At 49.3% G+C, this 20,061-nt stretch overlaps 1 protein-coding gene across 10 annotated transcripts in view; it reads left to right on the top strand.

Moving 5' to 3' along the window:
• VPS13B (vacuolar protein sorting 13 homolog B) overlaps positions 1–19,423 on the top strand; it is an 811,203-nt gene extending 791,780 nt beyond the window's left edge. For 9 of the 10 annotated variants that reach the window (XM_045454090.1, XM_045454093.1, XM_045454091.1 and 6 more), the window contains 6 exons: positions 1,910–2,086; positions 4,010–4,180; positions 10,816–10,992; positions 13,110–13,212; positions 13,770–14,019; positions 17,862–19,423. In XM_045454090.1, coding sequence (XP_045310046.1) covers positions 1,910–2,086; positions 4,010–4,180; positions 10,816–10,992; positions 13,110–13,212; positions 13,770–14,019; positions 17,862–18,110 — 1,127 coding nt within the window. In that variant the 3' untranslated portion in view covers positions 18,111–19,423. Of the gene's footprint in view, positions 1–1,909; positions 2,087–4,009; positions 4,181–10,815; positions 10,993–13,109; positions 13,213–13,769; positions 14,089–17,861 lie in introns of all 10 variants that reach the window. The other variant, XM_045454096.1, reaches the window with a different exon arrangement.
• Positions 19,424–20,061: the final 638 nt, after the last annotated feature.

Here is a 20,061-nt window from a genome sequence, read left to right as displayed (position 1 = left end):
GCTCCCATGCTGCTGAGAAGTAACTCTGGTCCACACATGGCCCTCCCATCAGGCAGTGCTCCTGATCCAGGAGACCTACCCACCTTCGGGTGGCTGGGGGAGCCAGATGGGGAGGCTGTGTGGGATCCCTTCACTCGGTGCCCACTGTGCTGACTCTGAAGGGCCCATTGTAGATGGTCTGTGCTTGGCAATATCTTACTCTCCTTTCTTTATCCTGTGTGTGAAATCTATGGAGAGAAGGGGAATTAAGATGTTTCTAGAACAACTTGCTACCTGCAGATAGAACCTTATGACTATTCCAGGTTAAAGGGAGTCTGCTGTTTCTTTACCTGCAGAGTGAGCCCTCCAGGGAACCATATTCCACAACCTTCTTCAGTACCCTGCCTGCCCATTGCAGCCCAGGCTCACAGAAGGAGGGTGGGTGGGCTGAGCAACAAGGTAAACCTCGTTTGGAAACCCAGCCCACGTGTCCAAGCAGCGGGGAGATTGTGAGCCCTTGACCTAATCTCAGAGCCACACTTGGAGACAGACTAACACCAGGTCAGCCTCATCTCGATCCCCTGAGGCTGCTACCCCTGAGCCCAGGGAGAAGCCCAGTCATTAGCTCATCCTTATGTAAAGGGATGTAACAGCACTTCATTTGCACAGTGACCTTGAGCATGAAATAAGCTGAATGCCTGGCGCCCAGAGGCCCTCCCATTTATAGTTCTTACCTTCTGGAACTGATTCCCTCTTTTAACCTAAACCCTAGTGGTATCCTCCTGATGTTCCAGAAAAGAGGAATGGACTCAAAATTTAAGAATGTCTTTCTCTATGTATAGGGGCTGGGCCCGGAACCCTTTAGGGTTCTGGCGTGGTTCTTGCAGCCACACCTTGCTGACCCTCTGGGACCAGTGACTTGACCGAGGGACTGTCTCAGGCTTGTCCTCCAAGAATCTACTGGTGAGGCAGGATTTCGCTCCCACACGCGTCCTGTCCCCACAGCCTCCCCACGAGAGCACTCTTGGCCACAGTCTGGCGGGGGGTCCGTGGTTCCCAGAGGAAGTCACCTGTCTAGAATCCTGTGCTTAGCCCTTGGCCCTGCCGGCCCCTCCAGTCCACTGGGTGAAAGTGCTGAGCCCCCTCCCCGGGGAGCAAGGTGAAGGGAAGCCACAGTGAAGTTCACGCACAGCCGTGTTCCCACGAGGCAGCATACACCGCAGTCAGGCCACTGAGCAGGCCGGCCCCTGGCAAGCCCCTGCTCAAATAGGAAACCAGATCCAAAGCTCCCCTCCTGGGACACTGGAAGGGAACACTCCCTCTCACTAACCTAATCAGTATGTCCATGTCACCAATGTTTACACAACTGAAGCTGGGGTTGAAGGGGAGACATTTGTCTGGCTTCAGCTCTGCTCCAAAGGAAAGCACTCAGCTGGGTAGGATTGGGAAAGATTAAAAATAACTCCTCCATCCTTGTCAGAACTTTGCCTCTCCTTTGCAACACCCCATTTAGCATCTGGCCTCCTCCCCCTCCTGGTGCCTCCGCTGCCCTGAGGTGGTTCTAAAGACAGCTTCCCAGCCTGCAAACACCTGCACCCTGGGAGACCGCCTTTCCTCGGGTGCATGGGAACGTGTGTCCCCTCGCACGCGGGTCCCTCTTAGCAGGAATACAGGAGACTCGGGCAAGGAAGTCATATTAAAGCTATTTGTGAGGCTGCCAAAGGATCGCTTTGATTTATAAAGTATGAAAGTTTGCCATTTATGAATTCACAGTGAATGAGTTATTTCCCAGATTGTGCTCCAGAGGAGCTTATAACATTCTCAATTCCAGTGTGAAAAATGAATTGCAGGGAAAATGGGTCACTGTTCCCCAATGTTGAAAGTGCCGCATTGAAGGTCTCAGTAACCCCTTCCCATTGGTCCCTTCCAGGCTGGGTGGTTGGATCTCTGGAAATCCTCGGCAGCCCCGCAAGTTTGGTGCGAAGCGTCGGGAATGGCATCGCCGACTTCTTTAGGCTTCCGTACGAGGGGCTGACCAGAGGCCCGGGAGCCTTCGTGAGTGGAGTCTCCAGAGGGACAACGTCATTTGTAAAGCACATTTCCAAAGGTAGCTACTTTGGTTTCTTTTCATAAAGCCTCATGTTCATTCCTCCCCTTATTTTTCCTTTTTGAAGAATACATTACAGCTTTCAGGGCCTTCAGTGTGCCTCTACCTTTGTGTAGCCCGTTAGATTGCCGTGAAATGTTGGATTTGTAACAAAGCTCACATCTAATGCCTTATGTTTTAAACAGATCGCTGCTTGCCTGCAGTGTGTGAAAATGTTTCAGAAACTTCAGAATCTTAAACCTCCCATTGGGAAAACAAGCATTGGCTCAACTGTTATTCCATGCGATAAATACAGAAATATTAAAGGTGTTCAGGACTTCTGCTACACATCAGAAACCCTACACTGTGTTGCCTCTTCATTTTTTTAAATGTAGATACAGTTGTCATAACTTGCGGAAGGACATGGATACGTTTGGACATGGAAGCGGATTTGGAGGGGACCAGCCAGCTTTCCTCCAGCATATGCCACATCAACAGTGCCATCTTGTGGCCCGGATAGGTCACGGGGCACAGAAGCCAGACTGCTGCCCTCATGAAGGGGAATGTTTTCGTTTTACCCCTGTGTGTGTGCTTGACGATATTTTGGTCAGGTTGGCAGTGACTCGGGAACTAACAAGGGCCATCTGAGTCCCCTTTTCTTCTCAGCAGGAGGCAGGGAAAACAGGGCAAAGGGCTTCTCCCCCATAAAAGGCTTTTTAATGTCAACAGTGCTGCAACTCTGTTATGAGTGGGTAGGTTATAGAAGTCTCCAGAAGGCTCAAAAGCAGAGGAGCCTGAAATATGAGCGCCCGTCGTCCTAGAGGGGGGCTGGCAGGAGAATGGCAAGAGCAGTAAACCGAGTTGTGTGGACGAGGCCGGGCCCACTCCCCTGGGCCCCGGCCGTCCGGGAGGCCTGTGAGCTGAGAGCCGGAGGAGCTCACCGATGAGTCACTGGCGGATTTCTCACTCCCGACACTTGAGTCTTTGTGGTTCTGTTGTTTTTATTTTCAAATAAGACAACCGACACCTGCTAAACTGAAGCCCGCGGTAATTTTAGCATACTGACTCACTGAATGTGTTTTACACTTGCTCTCTCCTTCTCTTAGGGAAATCTGTCTCATTTGCTGCTGTCTGCGTGTGCACGTGGACTTTTTCTTTTTAGATTACTGGTAAAGATGCAGCGGCAAAAACGACATCTTCCGTCTCCTCTTGGAGCCGGACATCCTCTCACAGATGAGTGAATTCGTTAGTGTCAGGATCTGTCCATTGATGTCTTTCAGTGTGGCTTCACTGAGACCTGTACAGACTTGCCAGAAAACCCAACCCAGTCATGGCTTTCCCGTGGCCTCTCTCCTTTATTGTCCTCACTGTTTTCAGTTAACACCCCGAGAATCAAAACCGCACATGTTCTGTGCAGCACCAATCACTGTTGCCCCTGAATGTCTGGTGATACAGTTTAGGGTCTCCCTCTGCTATGAGAGATGAAGGGGGGAAATAAATTTTATTCCTAAATAGAAATATTTCTTTACAATCTAAGATTCAGCAGCATGACCTTAACCTTTAAAATGAGAGCAAATTTTAACTTTCAAAACTGGGCCTCAGTGAGGACTTCAAAACGGAGTGCTCTAGCCAAGCCTCCACCATCAAACAATAGCGAATGCTACTTTCATCTGAAACTCTGGGCATTTTTCTGGCAACAGAGATTCTCGCCTGACCCGTTTTGAGGCGTGCCGTCACCCTGGTGAGCAAGTGTTAATCTTCGCCTTTTTTTCACAATTTTCTTCAGGCTGTTGCTTCAAGCTGCCCAAAGGAAGCTCCCGTCACTCACCACCTGGGCAGGTCCCAAGGCACCCCTCCCCCACCACCAGCCCTGTGAGGACTGCTCCCCGGGGGCCCCCCATGTATGTGACCATAAGGCCAACCCACGTGCTCTTGTGCCCTCAGGTACCCTCACCTCCATCACCAACCTGGCCACGAGCCTGGCCCGGAACATGGACCGCCTCTCACTGGATGAGGAGCACTACAACCGGCAGGAGGAGTGGCGGCGGCAGCTGCCCGAGAGCCTGGGCGAGGGGCTGCGACAGGGCCTGTCCCGCCTGGGCATCAGCCTGCTCGGTAAGGCGCTGTGGGGGACACGCGCTCACGGCTCTGCGGGCCGGCCAGGTGCTCAGTTCCCCAGGACTAGGGGTGGTTGTACGGTTTCCATCCTTCCTGCAGGCAAAGCTGAGGCTCAGGGAGAGGAGGGCACTCCCTCTGCTTCCTGCCCTGCATCCATGAGGCACTGGGACAGGACCTCCTTACCAAAGCCATCGAGCAGCCGTGATGGGGCCGTCCCCTGACCTTCCCGGATAGAGGCTCACCTGCACAGATGCCCAGGCTCTACCCACCCCTCCCGCCCACATAAGTGTCCTTCCATAGGCGCCCCCCAAGTGTGGGGGTGTCAGCGCAAGGACAGCAGCACAGGGCCACTGTTCGCTTGTCAAGGTCACAGGCAGACGTTGTGCCACGCCCTCTCCGCCGTGCACATATGGCAGATGCTCACCTTTGAGAAGCACTTCAGCGGCGTGCAAACGTCACATAAACTTCAGTGAGGAGCCTGCTTCTCCCCTTTTATTTTTTTCAAGAGTGCAGGCTCAGCCTCAGAGTAATTACTGTTTGTCGAGCAGCCAGATGGTATAGTTAGAAGTGAAGATTACCGTGGATATTTCCAAGGACTACAAATGTTCGAAAAATAAGTTGCTTTGGAAAGATCTATAAAAAGGAAGCTTCAGAGCTGAAATTTTGCAGAGCAGGATTTTCAAGGGTATCTTTTGTTTATTTGTTTGCAAAGGAATTTAAAACTGTATTGCTTGGCAGCTGGCCTGCTGTGCATCAGAAGGAGTGTGCATCTCAGGGAGATCAAAGTGCCCAGAGCGGGGAGAGCAGAGGTCAGACAAGATGAGCTTGAAAGGATTTGTCCTCTCTCCAGTCTGCAGTTCTAGCCTCAGCCCGCAGCACAGCCAGCCGAGGCTCTGGGAGGAAGCAGTGAGATGTTAGCTCAGGTCAAGTTACTGGAAATTGTTTAAGTCGTAACATTCTGTGGTGTGGGGCACTGTCGTGTGATGATGCGCGTGTAAACTGGGAGGCTTACGTATGACCTGGGATGGAACTTCCAGGTAGAGGAGCAGTCCGGAGGCCAGGGTGTCTGCTCCAGGGAAGGCACAGTGGCGTGGGAGCGAGCCACATTCCTGAGGGGCCAGCGGACCCAGACGAGGGTGTCAGGGTCCTTTCTTTGTGACCTCAGGCATGTTCTTCTCTTCTCTGAACTTGGGTTTCTCCTTTGTAAATTGGGGCTGGTAATAACATGATTTAGAGGTAATAATAATGACCTGTGCCAGGCAAAGTGTCCGTGTTTGGTAAACAGCACCACTGATACTCATTATTAGGTTCTGGTAGCAGAGAAACTGTAATAGTTGCCTCATTTCAAAGAGCGTCCCACCAGAGAAAGACAAGCAGACAATGGCGGTAGCAGTCTTGCTTTAGTTTCAGTTCAAGGGATCAAGTTGCTGGAACCACAGGAAGTGACTGAGGTTATCTTGGAGGTTTCAGGTCATTGGTTGGGGTCTTTGGGGCCTTTTTTGGCTAAGAATCATGGGCTTCTAGGCCCTCTACACTGGGCAGGAGAGCTTCCTTCCCTCTAGCCAAGCTCTGTTTGGGGTTCACAGGTGCTCAGCAGAGGAGACCCGAGCTGGCTGGCCTGTGGCTGTGTCCCTCCCAACCAGTCCCTCCTTTTCCCACTCAGACAAGCCCACACCCGCTACCCAGGTGCCACTGTGTAAAATTGGGCCTGGTGGTAGAAATCCATTATGTGAGGAACCACGATCCTCCCTCTGCGGTGTCCCACTTTTTAATTCGGCGCCTGTTGTTAACCAGGCCAGAAAGTCCTAAAACTCTCATCTTTGCTCTACCACTTCTTGTACAACCTCATATACATGCGAGGGAATCATTTAGTCTGTCTGTGAAACTTCTTCTTCTGTGAGTGGGCTCACAGTCTTTCTGCATTTCTGGTAGTTTCCAAAGACCTGGGAGTTCTGTGGATGATGGAAATCCCTTCTGGGTGTGCGCTGACTGCACGTGCAGGCAGCTGCCTGACCTTGGGCCCGCAGGAGCACCGCCTCTAGCCGCGCACCCTGAGCGAGGCGCCCATTGCCATGCTCCTCAGACATTTTTAGTTCCCAGTGGACATGTCCAAGTTGGCTCAAATCTGCCGCCTTCCCTCTGGGAGTTCAAGAACTCTCTGTCCTACTCAATCACCGGGTCATCTCAAAAACGTCCAGTCCTAGAACTACCTGATGTGTAGCAGGAAGACGAGAGGAGGGACAAGAGGAGGACCAATCAAGTCCCTCACCTAGGAAATTCTAGATTTATCACCGTTTAATTTATCCCCAGAAATGGTGCTTACAACTGCTAAATGCAATGAAGTGCCTGATTGAAGTTAGAGCTATTATCATTTTGTTTGAAACCCATGCTGAGTGAAACCAGAATATTAGTTCCTCGGTTTCTTCCTCTAGAAGAAACAGTTACAACCCAGTTAGTAAAAATATATTGAAAGACCACTTGAGAGTTGACGGAGCATTTTCACATGTGTCATCCTGTCTGATCTGCAAGCCCTGGCACAGATAGGAAGTTAAGTGACTTGCCCAGGTCACACCTCCACCAGGACAAGAGCCTGGGCTTTTTTCCACATGTCACCCACCCTGGAGGGCTCCGAGCTTGGAAACAATCAGGATGTGGGGAGACTGAACAATTGAAAGTTCCAGGGTAGGAAAAACACATTTTCCCCAAATGTTTATGGGTTTGGTGGGCCTTCTTGCCTCTGTTTCACCCTCATGGGGACACTGTGGAGTGTTACGAGGTCCTTGAAAAATCAAAGGGAGTCGTTAGCTGCCGTGCCCAGCCGCGTCGCCCCGAGTCAGCAAGGAAGTGTCAGCCGGCGGAGAGATGCCGCCGAGGCGCCTGGACGAGCGCCACCTGTTTTGAGAGAGTAGTGGCTTTGGGGAAAACTCTGTTTAGCCTACAGAATTGGTAATAAGGCTTCCCCACATTTACCAAACCCACTCCCCAAACACCCCCCTTTCTCCTGCACCCTGGAGTCCGTGCTGGGAGAGGATGTGAGCTCCGTGTCACGGTCACACTCCGTGTTCCCTCCCAGACATGACTTCTCTCTCGTGAATACCAAAGGCAGGATGTCAGAGCTTGCTTCTGTCATCCCCTTCTCTTGGGCCGCTGCCTGATGGCCGAAGCACTGCCGGATTTCCCAGCAGCCACACCCTCCGTGTCCACGCCACGCTTGGTCTGCCCCTCGGAATCCCACCCAAATCGGCCTCTCCCAGGTGAATCGGGACGTTTGCCCTGGAGTGAGTGAGGAAGAGCCAGGCACCAGGACTTGGCACCGATGAGCAGTCCCGATGCCACTACCGGCCGTCGGCAGGCGGGTTGCAGTTAGTGGAGAATCTGGGAATAACAGAAGCGCTTCCTCCCTGGTGAAATTAATCTGTTCTGGCCTCAAGCTAGAATACCTCCCGTACTCTATGTGTAGGTTTGGTTCGTCTCTGAAGTGCTGTGCCGTACTGCCCGCCTTAGGCCTGTGCCTCTGCTGTTGGGATCTGAAAAAAAAAAAAAAGTGTCCAAAGTAAAATGACAGCACGTGGCGAGGGCAGCACCAAAATAGCCACGTCGGCAGGAAGCTTCATGGAGCGGCGAGCAGTGTTTTCCACCCAAGGCTGGGGAGGTGGTCCTGGAAGAGTGAGGGAGTCCCCCCCTTGCTTCACAAAGAAAGCCTTCCTCCTCCAACTAAAGGGTAGCAAAGGGAACACCTCCCGCCTCTGCCTCGCCCGACACGCGCAGAGCGCACGGAAACTCCCCTCCGAGGCACGCTTCCTTCCGCACCTCCCTTCATCACATCACAGCCGGCTCCATGTGGCCGCCCGCCCCGTGGGCCTGATGCCAACAGACAAGTTTGGGGATCAGTTTCCACTACTTAGAGCAGAGGTCAAGTATATGACAGTAAATAATTTACCAGTCGTGGGATTTAGGTGGATTAGACCTACTAGAGCCTGCTGAAGCCCTGAGAGAAGCTGCCTCTCTCCGGGCAGGGCTGCAGATGCCGCGAAATGGCTGCTAGTCTCTCACGGCCTCTCTGGTCTCTGGCTCGCACCTGGTGACCAGTAAGGTGTTGGTGTGTGTGACAGGCCAGCTTTTCCCCTCCAGGGTCTGGTGCTGGGCCGGGGCATGGGATCTGACAGCTCCTTCTCTACGTCTGAGAATCTAACACCTTGTCATGAGGTTCAGATTTTCCACTCTCTGGGCTGCTCAAAGAGTTTATCTATCAAAGCCGCGGTTACTGAGCCCTCCCTGAGGCTGGTGGCCGGAGAAAGTGGAAGATCAAAGGGGAGTTTCACTGTGATACCTGTTTGCACTTAGGCAGGTAGTAGTTAGAAGTTAGAGCTCTGTATGGATACTCACGGCCATCAAGGCTCTACGTTCCTCGTAGAGGTTAGGCCTGGCACGTTAAAGGGAAGTGGAAGCTTCTCCGTGAAGTAACCACAGGCCCCTCAACTCAATTTTAATAGTCTTAATGGAAATCTGTCCTTAAATTATTTCTAAATAATTTAATCTATTGGTGAGTTTGTATTTCCCTCCGTTTTCCTACTGACTTAAGCGTGGAGACCTTTTAAAGAAATCAGATCATGATGTTACAAAAGCTGTATTCTTTTTTTTTTTTTTTTTTACATTTATTTTATTTTTGAGAGGCAGAGAGAGACAGAGCACAAGTGGGGGAGGGGCAGAGAGAGAAGGAGACATAGAATCCGAAGCAGGCTCCAGGCTCTGAGCCGTCAGCACAGAGCCCGATGCGGGGCTCGAACCCACAAACCGTGAGATCATGACCTGAGCCAAAGTCGGACGTTCAACCGACTGAGCCACCCAGGCGCCCCACAAAAGCTATATTCTTTGATTTGATGCTATTCCCTTTGAACTGTCTACCCTGAGATGATCTGAAGAGAACACCCCACGGTTCTTGCCTCTGCCGTGCACCAATGGTGGCCGCCACCCCCATTGACACTTCACAGCTGCTCTGACTCTCAACCTCGTGGATGGACAGCAGGACATCACAGTCCTCCTCCTAAACACACGAGACAAGCTCCCCAGCCTGAGTGCCGGGAGGGGTGTCTGGAGGGCGCTGAAACAGTGACCCCTCAGCCCTCCACAGCCAAGGCAGCTGGGGCCACTGGGGAGCAGCGTCCTCTGCCTCCCCAGTCAGTTGCTCAGAAGGTTTGGGAAGCTCTGGTCAAGGCTGAGAAACAGACCCGTTGCCTCAGGTCATTCTTAATCTGTCGATACATAAATTTAAATGGCTCTGTCCAAATTCAGAGGAATGGAATCCATGAAGAACTTTCCCTTTACAATTGACCCGAAGGAACTGGCCTTTGTTTTACTGGATTTTGTTCAGGGGAATATTACTTGAAATTAGCAGGCCATTAACAGAGACCTGGAAATCTCCGTTTACCCAAGAGACTTTGAATTAGTGGCATTTGGAATAATGGGTTTTGACATGTACTAAAATTTCTACTAGGGGGACTCTGCATTTTCCATCCTTTCCATTAATCCTAGCAGGACTGAGTTGAAAACAGAAAATTCTGTCAAGAACTGTAATAAAATGTTTACCTCTCACTGAGCTAGAGAACCCTCCACTCCATCACTGGGGGAAAGAAAAAACAAAACAAAACTGGGACCAGTGAAGCCCTTATGAAGTCTCAAAGCAAGAGGAACAAGAGGAAGGACCCACAGGAGGCTGAGGGATTCTCCCTCCAGGATACCTGAGCGGGCTGCCCTCTGGGAAAACCGCGGGAGCAGACTGCTGAGAGCAGGGTAGCTGTTCTGAAGTAAGAGCAAGCGGCCAAACCTCAATGGAAGTAGGAAGGAAGGAGGTTTTTCTAAGACTGGCAGACCGGAGAGCCTCTTTTATAAACAGGATCAGTGAACAGCTTGGTGGTTTAGAGCTGGGCTGGGACTCTGCCTCTCTAGACTCAAACCCTGGCTCAGGCATAGGACAGCTGTGTGACCTTGGGGACAAACTCCTTAACCTCTCTGTGCTCCTCGGCCTTATCTAGGAGCTGAGGATAAAAACCACGTCCGACTCCTAGGATTATGAGGATTAATGATCTCATACAAATAACACTCGATATAGTCCCCAGCACATAGCAAGCACTCAAAACAGATTAGCTATAATAGAAATAATTGCTGTGTCAACAATTACATTAATGTATTATTAAAGAATTTCTCTTATCACTATTAAAAGGGAGAACATGGAAAGGGGACGGTCTCTTCCAGTTTTTTTCACCCTCTTACTTCAGTGAAAATGTATCAGGCTGAGCAGGCTTGCTCTCTCCTCTGTCTTCTGGACAAAGGCGGGTGAAGTGTCACTTTGGAATAGTCTGACTTGGTTATTAAATTCTGAACCGGACTTCACAGATCCTAACTGTGATGGACCAAAAACCCAGGCTGAATATTATGTTCTGGTGAAGATCATACATGTCTAACTCAGTGCTCCATGAACTTACGTAATTGATGAATAAATGTATAGTAAAGAACTTCCTAAGGAGGGTGCATTTTCATCTTCAATCCACATAAAACCGTCTTCTGGATTGAAGTTTTCTCTTTCTCGGGATTTTAAGCCTCAGTCCTCACTGGAGGCATTTGCTGTCTTTCAGGTGCAATTGCTGGCATAGTCGATCAGCCCATGCAGAACTTCCAGAGAACATCGGAAGCTCATGCTTCCGCAGGACACAAGGCCAAGGGTGTCATCTCGGGCGTGGGGAAAGGAATCATGGGGGTGTTCACAAAGCCCATCGGAGGAGCCGCTGAGCTCGTGTCACAGACTGGCTATGGTAAGTCGCGGGGCACCCGACAGGCCAGCTCAGACGTCACCGATTAGTTTGCGATTAGGATCTCCGAGTTAACGTAGGCCTTCGCATGGCAAAGCAGTGAAAATAAAATGGATACATCTACAAGTAGGTAAATAGCCGTCTTTCTCAGCTCCTTACACTTATTTGTGCAAAGGGTAGAATCATACTACTAATCATAAGTTATAATAATTAAGGGCCCAGGAAATCAATTTGTAATTTCATTATATCTATCTCACAGAATCTTTTTGCAGTACATCTAAATAAAATAGACTTTAGTGAGAAGAAACCAGTGAGAGGTTGAAGGCAATTGAGAGCGATATGTAGAAAATATTGAAGCAGAGGATAGAACTATTACTTTTTCTGGTGACCAGTTTGAAAGGAAAAGTAGGTTATAAGGCAGGAAGATATCTGTGTGGAGGCAGCATGTATGTATTCGGAGAGAGAGGAGCGTGTGTGTGCCCGCGGGCGTACGTGGGTGCGCGCACACGCGCTCACAGAGCCCTGCTTCTGCGGACTCTGGGCCGAGTTCCTGGAAAGCCTTTCCCCGAGCAGACAGCTGTGGGGAACGGGCTCGTGGCACCACCTGCTCTCGGATGGTGGGGTGCCGGGCCCCTCCCATGCTCGCGTACACGCGGGAGTGATGGGTGTGCCGCAGGAAGCGCCTCCCCCCACATTATGTTCTGCCCTCTTGGCAGAGCGCACCGGCAGTGCCCTGACCAACAGGTGACTGCGACTGTTCCCTTTTTCCCGACACTCCGTGCCCTCATTCTGGTCCTCCAGCCGGCTGTCTGGCCACTCTCACAGACCGCAGGAGGGCTGGGCTGTCAGACACGCGAGCCCTCTGCCTCCGGCCATAGCGGCCGGGATACATCTCACCGCAGGCACCCTGCGCCTCCGCGGGGCCGACAGGAGTGTCTGAGGAGAGCGGGAGACAAATGCCCGCGCTCCGGCAACCATCCAGAGGGGCTTTCAGAGACCACACAGATGCGAACATGTGTTCCCCTTGGCTTTTCCCCTCGCCTCCTCCCTCCCCGTTTCTGTCTCTGTCTCTGTCTCTCCCTCCCTCCCTCCCGCCCTCCTTCTCTCCTCCCCTCCTCCCCCCCTTCTCCCTCTCTCTCCTTCCGTGAGTGTCATTTTCACTCAACAGGGAACGGGGCACAAAGAACCGCCGTAGCCCTAAAGCGCCCGGGCACACTCCCTTTATCAGATGCTTACACATCAGTAAACAGCGTTCCGTGGCTGCAGACCCCAGCCCATCCTTCATAAATCCCTTTGTTCCTCACCGGGAGTCTCCCGGGCCGAGGACCCCTCCTGTAGGTCAGAACATCTCGGAGCAGAGCTTCACGTGGCCTTGTTGCTTTCCATCATTCTTGTAAAACTTTTATTACCGCACTGAAGGTTTTACAAACCACTAACTCTCAGTCTAATGACTGTGCCTCGTTTATAAACATTTATAAGCCCTCGGGAAGCACACATGCTGTACCATCTTTGGTCCTGGAGAGTCTCTTTGGAGGCCGCGTGGTGCTGCTGGGTGCCCTCGTTCGGTGCCGGCACCAGAGGGAGCGTGTAATAAACCGGAGGCCCAGGAGTGCTCATAAATGTAAATGGATTCATGTTTAACAGCTGGATTAAGTCACTGAAATACTGTATCTAGGCAAACCATGTGCCTTTGTGTGCATCTCTGTGTGTGTTGTGTTTTTTATTGTTTGCCCAGCCCAGCACAGATACAGAAGTATTGTGACATTAAGCAAGGAAGTCAGCTAACAATCTTGACTTTATCGCATAAACTGTAATGGCGTGTGAGCTGTTGCTCAGGATGGATTACTCCCAGGAGCGTGATGCTTCCGTTAACTGCCAGTCCAGCCTATGCTTGGACTGTCGTTCACTCATTTTTCAGTTTGTAGCTAATGTAAGATCGCCAGAGTTCAGAGCGTTGCAGTGTTTAATGACTATCTATCCATACGACTGCTTCCAAAGACTTGACATCATTTTGGATCTGTAGTGTTTTATGGATGGCTATAAGCAGATGACATCACGATACCGTGGAACTGGTTTCCAGAAAAACAACTAGTAAAACTCCCTTACTTCTCTCGCCACAGGTATTTTACATGGAGCTGGACTTTCTCAGCTTCCCAAACAGCGCTATCAGCCAAGTGATCTATATGCTGACCGGGCCCCAAACAGCCACGTCAAATATGTCTGGTAAGATTATCTAGACGCTTGTTCAGCTGCACACGCATGTTAACAGGGCCTGGCTTGCTGTCGAGCTAACGGCCCCTACTTCCAGGGCAGCCCGGCGGGGGGGGGGGGAAGGCGGCCGTGTTCGGCATCTCAGGTGGCACGAGGCCATCACAGCACCAGGGAGAGGCTGCCGTCCCCAGATGTGGGACGCCTCTCGCACACCCCTCGGGGGAAGCTGCACGCTGACGGAGCAGCCTAGGCTTGCGAGGGGACCGGGGACTCTCCATGAAGGCAGCGTTCTGATCAGGGGTGACGTTTCTAATGGGAAGAAAAGGAGCTAGTCAGAGCCAAGGGAAATCCTTGTCCCCAGGAAGGAGCTGGATTCGGTTGACCAGAATCAGTTTGCGAATGAAAGTGGCCATTACGTGTGAGGCTAAAGTTGATCATCAGATAGGCGAGGGCCCTTTGCCTTTGGGGACCTTCGCGTAAGAATGCCCCAGCCCTTGGTACAGTGCGCACTGATACAGGACCATCTTTTCCAAACTGGCTTCTAGCCTCACTTCTCTCCTCTGAAACAGGAAAATGCTTCAGTCTCTGGGCAGACCAGAAGTCCACATGGCCCTGGATGTGGTTCTGGTGAGGGGCTCAGGCCAGGAGCACGAAGGGTGCCTGCTGCTGACCTCGGAAGTGCTCTTCGTGGTGAGCGTCAGCGAGGACACGCAGCAGCAGGCCTTCCCTGTCACGGAGATCGACTGTGCACAGGACAGCAAGCAAAACAACCTGCTCATCGTGCAGCTCAGGCAGCCGCGAGTGGCCTGCGACGTGGAGGTACATTTCAGAAAACGGGGTGACTGCGCGGCTAACGGCCAGGGAAGTGGAGATGCAGGCTGACCGTCGGTAACCAGGCAGTTGGGGCTGCAGCCTGTGGAGGCTGCTGGGGACCGGGAGGGCCGTCACAGGAAGCGGCGTGGGGGAGGGGGACCAGGGGGCCCATGCGGAAGCAAGTTGGGAAGCCCCAACCCAGGTGTGTGTGTGAGGCTTCCTTAGGGGAGCCCAGCAGCGGGCCAGATGGACTTGAGGCCTGGGGCTATGCCACCGTACGAACTGAACGAGGCATGGTCGTCGGGGCGCTGGGGTGCTGAAGGAGACGGGACAGCGGAGCTCCAGGACACACAGGTGTGTCCAAGAAGGGCCAGGGCCGAGGCAGCAATTCTGTGCTGCTGCTCCACAAAGCAGGCACAAGTCTGGTGGCACAGGAGAGGACTGCCACGGAAGTGAGGGTACCGGGAAACAAGTTCACAAACCAGGAAGGAGGTCTCACTCTCTCTCCTGTTTCCACTCCAAGACCTCACGGGTCAGAATTCTGGGCACGAGTCTCTTTCCTCCCCCTGCTCTGTACTGTGTGTGGCTCAGCGTTCCCTTTCCCACGGGGCAGATTCCCATCCCTTAAGTTCCGTGGGGCACCCCCTGGGCTGCCGCTTAGCCTCTTGGGGCAGCTCTCTGGCCCAGCGTGGCCTGTTCCTATACTGCATGCTGGCTCCCGACCACACAGAAGTTGCCACGGGATGGAGGCCCAGGCGGGGCACACTGGGTGTCAGGGGTGAGCCCTGACAAGAGCGACACCAGCTTCCTACGGTCCAGCAGCGAGCAGGTGCACCCCATGGAAAACTGCTCTGTTCCTGCCTCCCCACTCACTGCCTGATCCAAGGGGCTCTAAGAGTTGACCCAAGAAACAGACCTGTTTTTCCACTCAGCAAGGGGAGTGCAGGTCAGTGGCAAGCTGGGACCTGCTGGTCCTAACCTGAGGACTGAGTGGCCCCAGGAAAGGACAGCAAACCTGCCTGCGGTGGGTCCTGCCCCGTTCTTTATTTTCTTCCTGGTATGGGAGCCTGTGTCTCCCTCGCACCGCTGTTTGGGTAAAATTATCTGAGAAGAGGGAAGGCAGCCAACCACAACAACTCTGAGATTTCTCTAGCTTCTTGGATCCTAATCAGTCGGGCTTTAAGCTGGGGCTTGGCACTAGGCGCACATTGCTCTTCGAGTTGATGACTTTCTGGGAATAAACAGAGGTCAGATGTCCAGGCCGACTTTAGATCTGCCAAAATCTTCTGATCCAATTGACAATAAAGCAGCAGTGATCTGGCTACAGGATTTGGCAAGGGACAGTGTCATTATCTTCAAGTCCTTGGTCCCTAACGAGAAACTTCCAAGGCCCTCGGGAATCTATCGTTATTCCTTAGCTGCTTGGGAAATATCTCGTGTCTTAAACTGAAGACTGGAGATTCAGGTTTTGTTGTTAAAACGGTCTCTACTGTCTTCAGTTGTGATCCTTCTCCCTTTGGCTTTTGTTTGAGGAGGATACTGTGGGGAATTATCATAGCTGGGAAGGAACAGGCCTGCTTCTCTAGGGGTTAATGAGATGATAGCTGGAGTCACCACTCGTAGAAGTTGCCGAGGTTAATTGAGACCATGGGATCACTGAGTTAGAGGCAGAAAAGCACCGATGCTCTGGACACCATGCTCAACACTGGTCTTCCGTAGGTACTCGGGGAGAACAGGGGGCTGGATTAAGGGGGAAGAGGCCGGAAGAGATGACTGAGGGCAGGAATAGTGCAGGGCACCTGTGGAGTCTACCCAGCAGCACCTGGCTGTCCCGGCACAGGACAGAAATGGTGGAGATCCAGTACGCGGTCAGCCCCCAAATTCTTTCTCTGAACCTATCCCACTTTACCTCCCCCAACTCCTAAGAAACAGGAAATAACTGCCCCCTCAGTCCTGTGTCCAAACCCTACCCCCCCCTTCCCCACTCACCCCAAAGGAGACCCAAACTTTACAACAAAATGCCCGTTTCTTTTCTGAGACAGCACACCCTTCCTTCCGTAGGAGTGCTGTGACCCAGTGTATGTGCAAAATGAGGCGGGGGAATCGCTCGGCAGTGCTGCTTGACACAGGGACTTTTCCTCAGCTGCGGTGCTCACGTCAGTCAGGACTAGTCACCTGCAAACCGAATCCACAGATGTAAACCTGGGTTAAGAAGCCTACCTGCTGTCTTCCAGGGAAAACTAAGAACAGTATTTTTAGATCTTCATATAAAATGGCTTTTCTGCTTTTTTTGCTTCAGATGCTAGGAAACACAGCTCCTTTGAAATTTGGAAGGAATTAATTTGTAGATGACATCACTCAGTATATTGAAATGTGGCAGGATTCAAATATTTTTAAATCAGCATTTGCTTTTCTTGGTTAAATGCAGCCATTTTTAGGGTAATAATTGCTTAATATGCCTGGCACATTATTGAAATCCCTTATGAGAGGCTCAACATGAGTCAGAAGGTCAATTTATTCCTTGGCCAGGTTCCTTTCACAGCACGGGTTTTCCTGTGCTGCTGTTCAGGAGGAGCAATTAAGACTTTCTGTGTTTTCAAAGCTTTCCAGCTGAATTCTGACCCCATCAAATGATATCATCAGAGCTCTGGCCTTTGCCTGGTGGTACACAGCTTTCATCTGTCAGTGAAACTTTGGGGGCCTTTATTTTCTTTCCCAAGCTTCAAAATAGGAGATCCGAACTCTAACGGATGCCCTACTTATTTTTCTGGCAGGCCCTTACTCCTTACCGTCTACTGGCTTTGTACAGCTTTTAAGACACCCTTGGCTGCACTGTTTCTGTGCCCTACACAGAAACACAGAAATTCTTTACATTACTACTACTTTGAGGACTCAAAAGCCCTTGTTAATTCTTACCCAGAGTGATCTTGCCAACATTTGATAGGTACAGAACCACTGAAAAGGCCAGTGGCTACCTGATTCCCACAGATCAGTAGTTTATACTGGAAACGTCCCAGTCCACGTGATCTACACCCTAGATAGCTACAAAAGCTCAGGGTGGGAAGAATTTATAGATCCAGTTGCCTTTGATGGGTGCTTTCTCAGAAAATCTCACTTAAGAACTTAGGTAGTATATCTCAGTTCTCCTATTTGAGTTCCACTGAAGATGAGCCAGACTTTTATGAACCATAAATGTACTTTGCATCCTCCCTTTTTTTCCATAAAAATTTCCCCTTCCTCTGCCCAGTTTCCCCCACCACCCCCCCCCCCACCTCTGGCTTTAAATCCTAGTGTTTATAAAAACAGAAAATGTTACAGTTCAAAAGGTATTTATTTTTTTAATGCTCTGTCCAAAGCCACTGGTTTGAAAGAGGTGCTCTTCTCCAGAATTTTTTCTGTCAAACTTTAGAGGTTTAAGGAGACAGGCAAACAGAACTTTTATTTCAGGATGCGACTTTAATGTTGATTTATGCAGAGGAAAGACACTCTTCTTTGTTCCTGAGCTGGTTAGTAAAGAGCAGTGACAGATGTTTAATAGTTAATGAGTAAAATGTTACCAAATCATCAACTTCAAACATGGGAATTTCACACAACACCAAACGCGTATTCAAAGGAGGTTGTCCTAACAGTCCCATGCAGAGCTTCGTTTGTACTGCTGAAAGCGCAGTGTTATCACTGCCACAGCTCAGAGGAAAAATAAAAAGCACAGCGTTGGATAAAAATGGCTTTATTAGAGGACCTCAAAGCATAATGCACAGATGTAGGAGTCAAAAACAGAAGGAATACTTTGGTCATGGGAGTCCCATTATGAAAATTTGGCAACTCAAGACTTTATTTTTGGATCCTAGGTGGATGGAGCCCGAGAGAGACTGTCAGAACAACAGTACAATAGACTTGTGGACTACATCACAAAGACATCCTGCCACCTGGCCCCCAGCTGCTCTTCCGTGCAGACAGCATGCCCAGTGGTGGCTGTGGAACCTCTCCCCTCCACGGTGAAAACATACCATTATATGGCCGACCCACATTTTGCTCAAGTCTTCATTAGTAAATTTAACATGGTAAAAAATAAAGCCCTGAGAAAAGGGTTCCCCTGAGTACCCTCTGAGGTGTTGATCCCTGCTTGTACAATTTATTTTTGAAAAAGAAACGTAACTAGTTCTGATAGTATCTAAGATGAACACAAGGCCAATACTTTAATTATAGTTTTTCAGCCTCTTCTAAAATTAATTCCTTTCCCTAAAACTAAAATGCAGTAAATAAAAAACGTGTTCCTTTCCCATTTGGAGACATTGATTAAAAGTCTCTGTTGTCATCTCATCACACATGTATTCCCTTTTGCTCTCTAATAGTATTTGCTAAATTGTTTACTATAATTAAGATCTGTTAACTCTCTGCTCTAACACAAAATGTGGTCAGGCCTTAGAATGGAGAGACTGGTTAAAACTTCATTCCCAACTGCATCTGTTTCTAGGCTAAAACACTATCTTGGCCTAATACTCTCGTCTGCAAATGTTTGGAATCTTTAAGTGCTTAGGATTTTATTGTTTAACTTGTTAAATTTATTACTTAAATGTGATGCTCTTCTTTAAGTAAAACCTGCTATGTATGTTCCTACTTTAAAGTCTGCATTTTACTGAAATTTACAAGACATTCTCATGACTGTCCAGCTACACTGTGGAAAAAATGTCTCTCCAATTCGTTTTAGCAAACCAGCTTAGAGTAAATCCAATGTCCGTCAATGAAAACAGAGCACCCAGAGTGCTCAGACAACTAGGTATTCCCTTTGACACTCTCTTCTGGAAGGGTTTTAACAGGATATTCATACTGCCCTGGGATACTGGAGGGGAGTCAAGAACCCCAATGTTACTTAACCTTACCAATGAACCAGTCCAAATAGTTTATTCTGAATTGATCCAATACAAAAATATTCCCAGTGACTGATATTATTTCTGCATTTAAGGATGGATTTTTATCAAGACTCTGGGTTACCAGAATAGTAAAAATCTCACTCTGATTAAAACATTTTTACTGACTATATCCAAATTGGGTCTACAAACTGTTACATACAACTGTGAGATGCCAAAAATTCAATTTCAAATGCCCACTAATTTTTAATTAAATCTCACATGTCATTGGGCACAAGAAGTCACTATGTAGTTGTTTCTGGAAAGTGAGACTATTAATGAACAATTCAGCCTGAATTCGAAAAACTGATTCTTCCACTAGTTTGTTGTGTCACACTCATTTGGGATAGTGACAGCTTTGTCAACCTCAAGAGTAACTATTTTTAAGAATGTAAATATGTATTAATTATTGTATCTTTTATGGTCATTTTGGCATACTACTTCTAAGAACTGTTATATAAATTGTTGAAAATAAAAGGAATCCTTGAATTACTGACCACACACAAATGTGTACTGTCACCAGGTGTTTTTCAAATGCAGGTTTTCACCAATTCCTGGGTTTAATATGGCTCACATTAGGACCCAACAATTCTGTGGGAGTTAAAACGGTTAAGAAACAGTTTTTGTTATCCTAATAAAGTGCCAATCAGTGGTAAAACTAGCTTAGGCTAAAATAAACTTGATTTTTAAAATTCTCTGTATTACTTTGATCACAAAAAAAGCATTAATAATTAATATAGGGGAGAAAGGTCCTAAGTCACCCCCCCACCACCACACAAAAAAAAGTTCCTACACTCTTATTAACAGATATTAATTACCCTAATACAACTTTTTTGGACTAGATCTATATTCCAACTTACATATACATACTGATAGCTCTTTAACAGTGAGTAAAAGAACCTTTATATTTTAATTATCTATTACATCTGGCAATTAATCCAGCAGGGCTACCAAACAGTGACAATGAAGCCCAAGGACATATCTTACAAAAACCGTTCTCTGTCCCTTCTAAGAGCATAAAGAACAGTAGCTTTGTAGACTCCTATAGACCTCCTTAATTCATGACGCAGGACCAAGAAAGGCACCTAGCAGTATTTCAGTGAAATTAACCTCAGAGCAATAAAAAATATCCTAAAACAAT

This window comes from Leopardus geoffroyi, chromosome C3 (assembly GCF_018350155.1).
Source record: "Leopardus geoffroyi isolate Oge1 chromosome C3, O.geoffroyi_Oge1_pat1.0, whole genome shotgun sequence".
Taxonomy (NCBI): Eukaryota; Metazoa; Chordata; class Mammalia; order Carnivora; family Felidae; genus Leopardus; species Leopardus geoffroyi.
The sequence above is the reverse complement of the archived record's forward strand: the minus strand, read 5'-3'. Positions and strand labels throughout refer to the sequence as shown.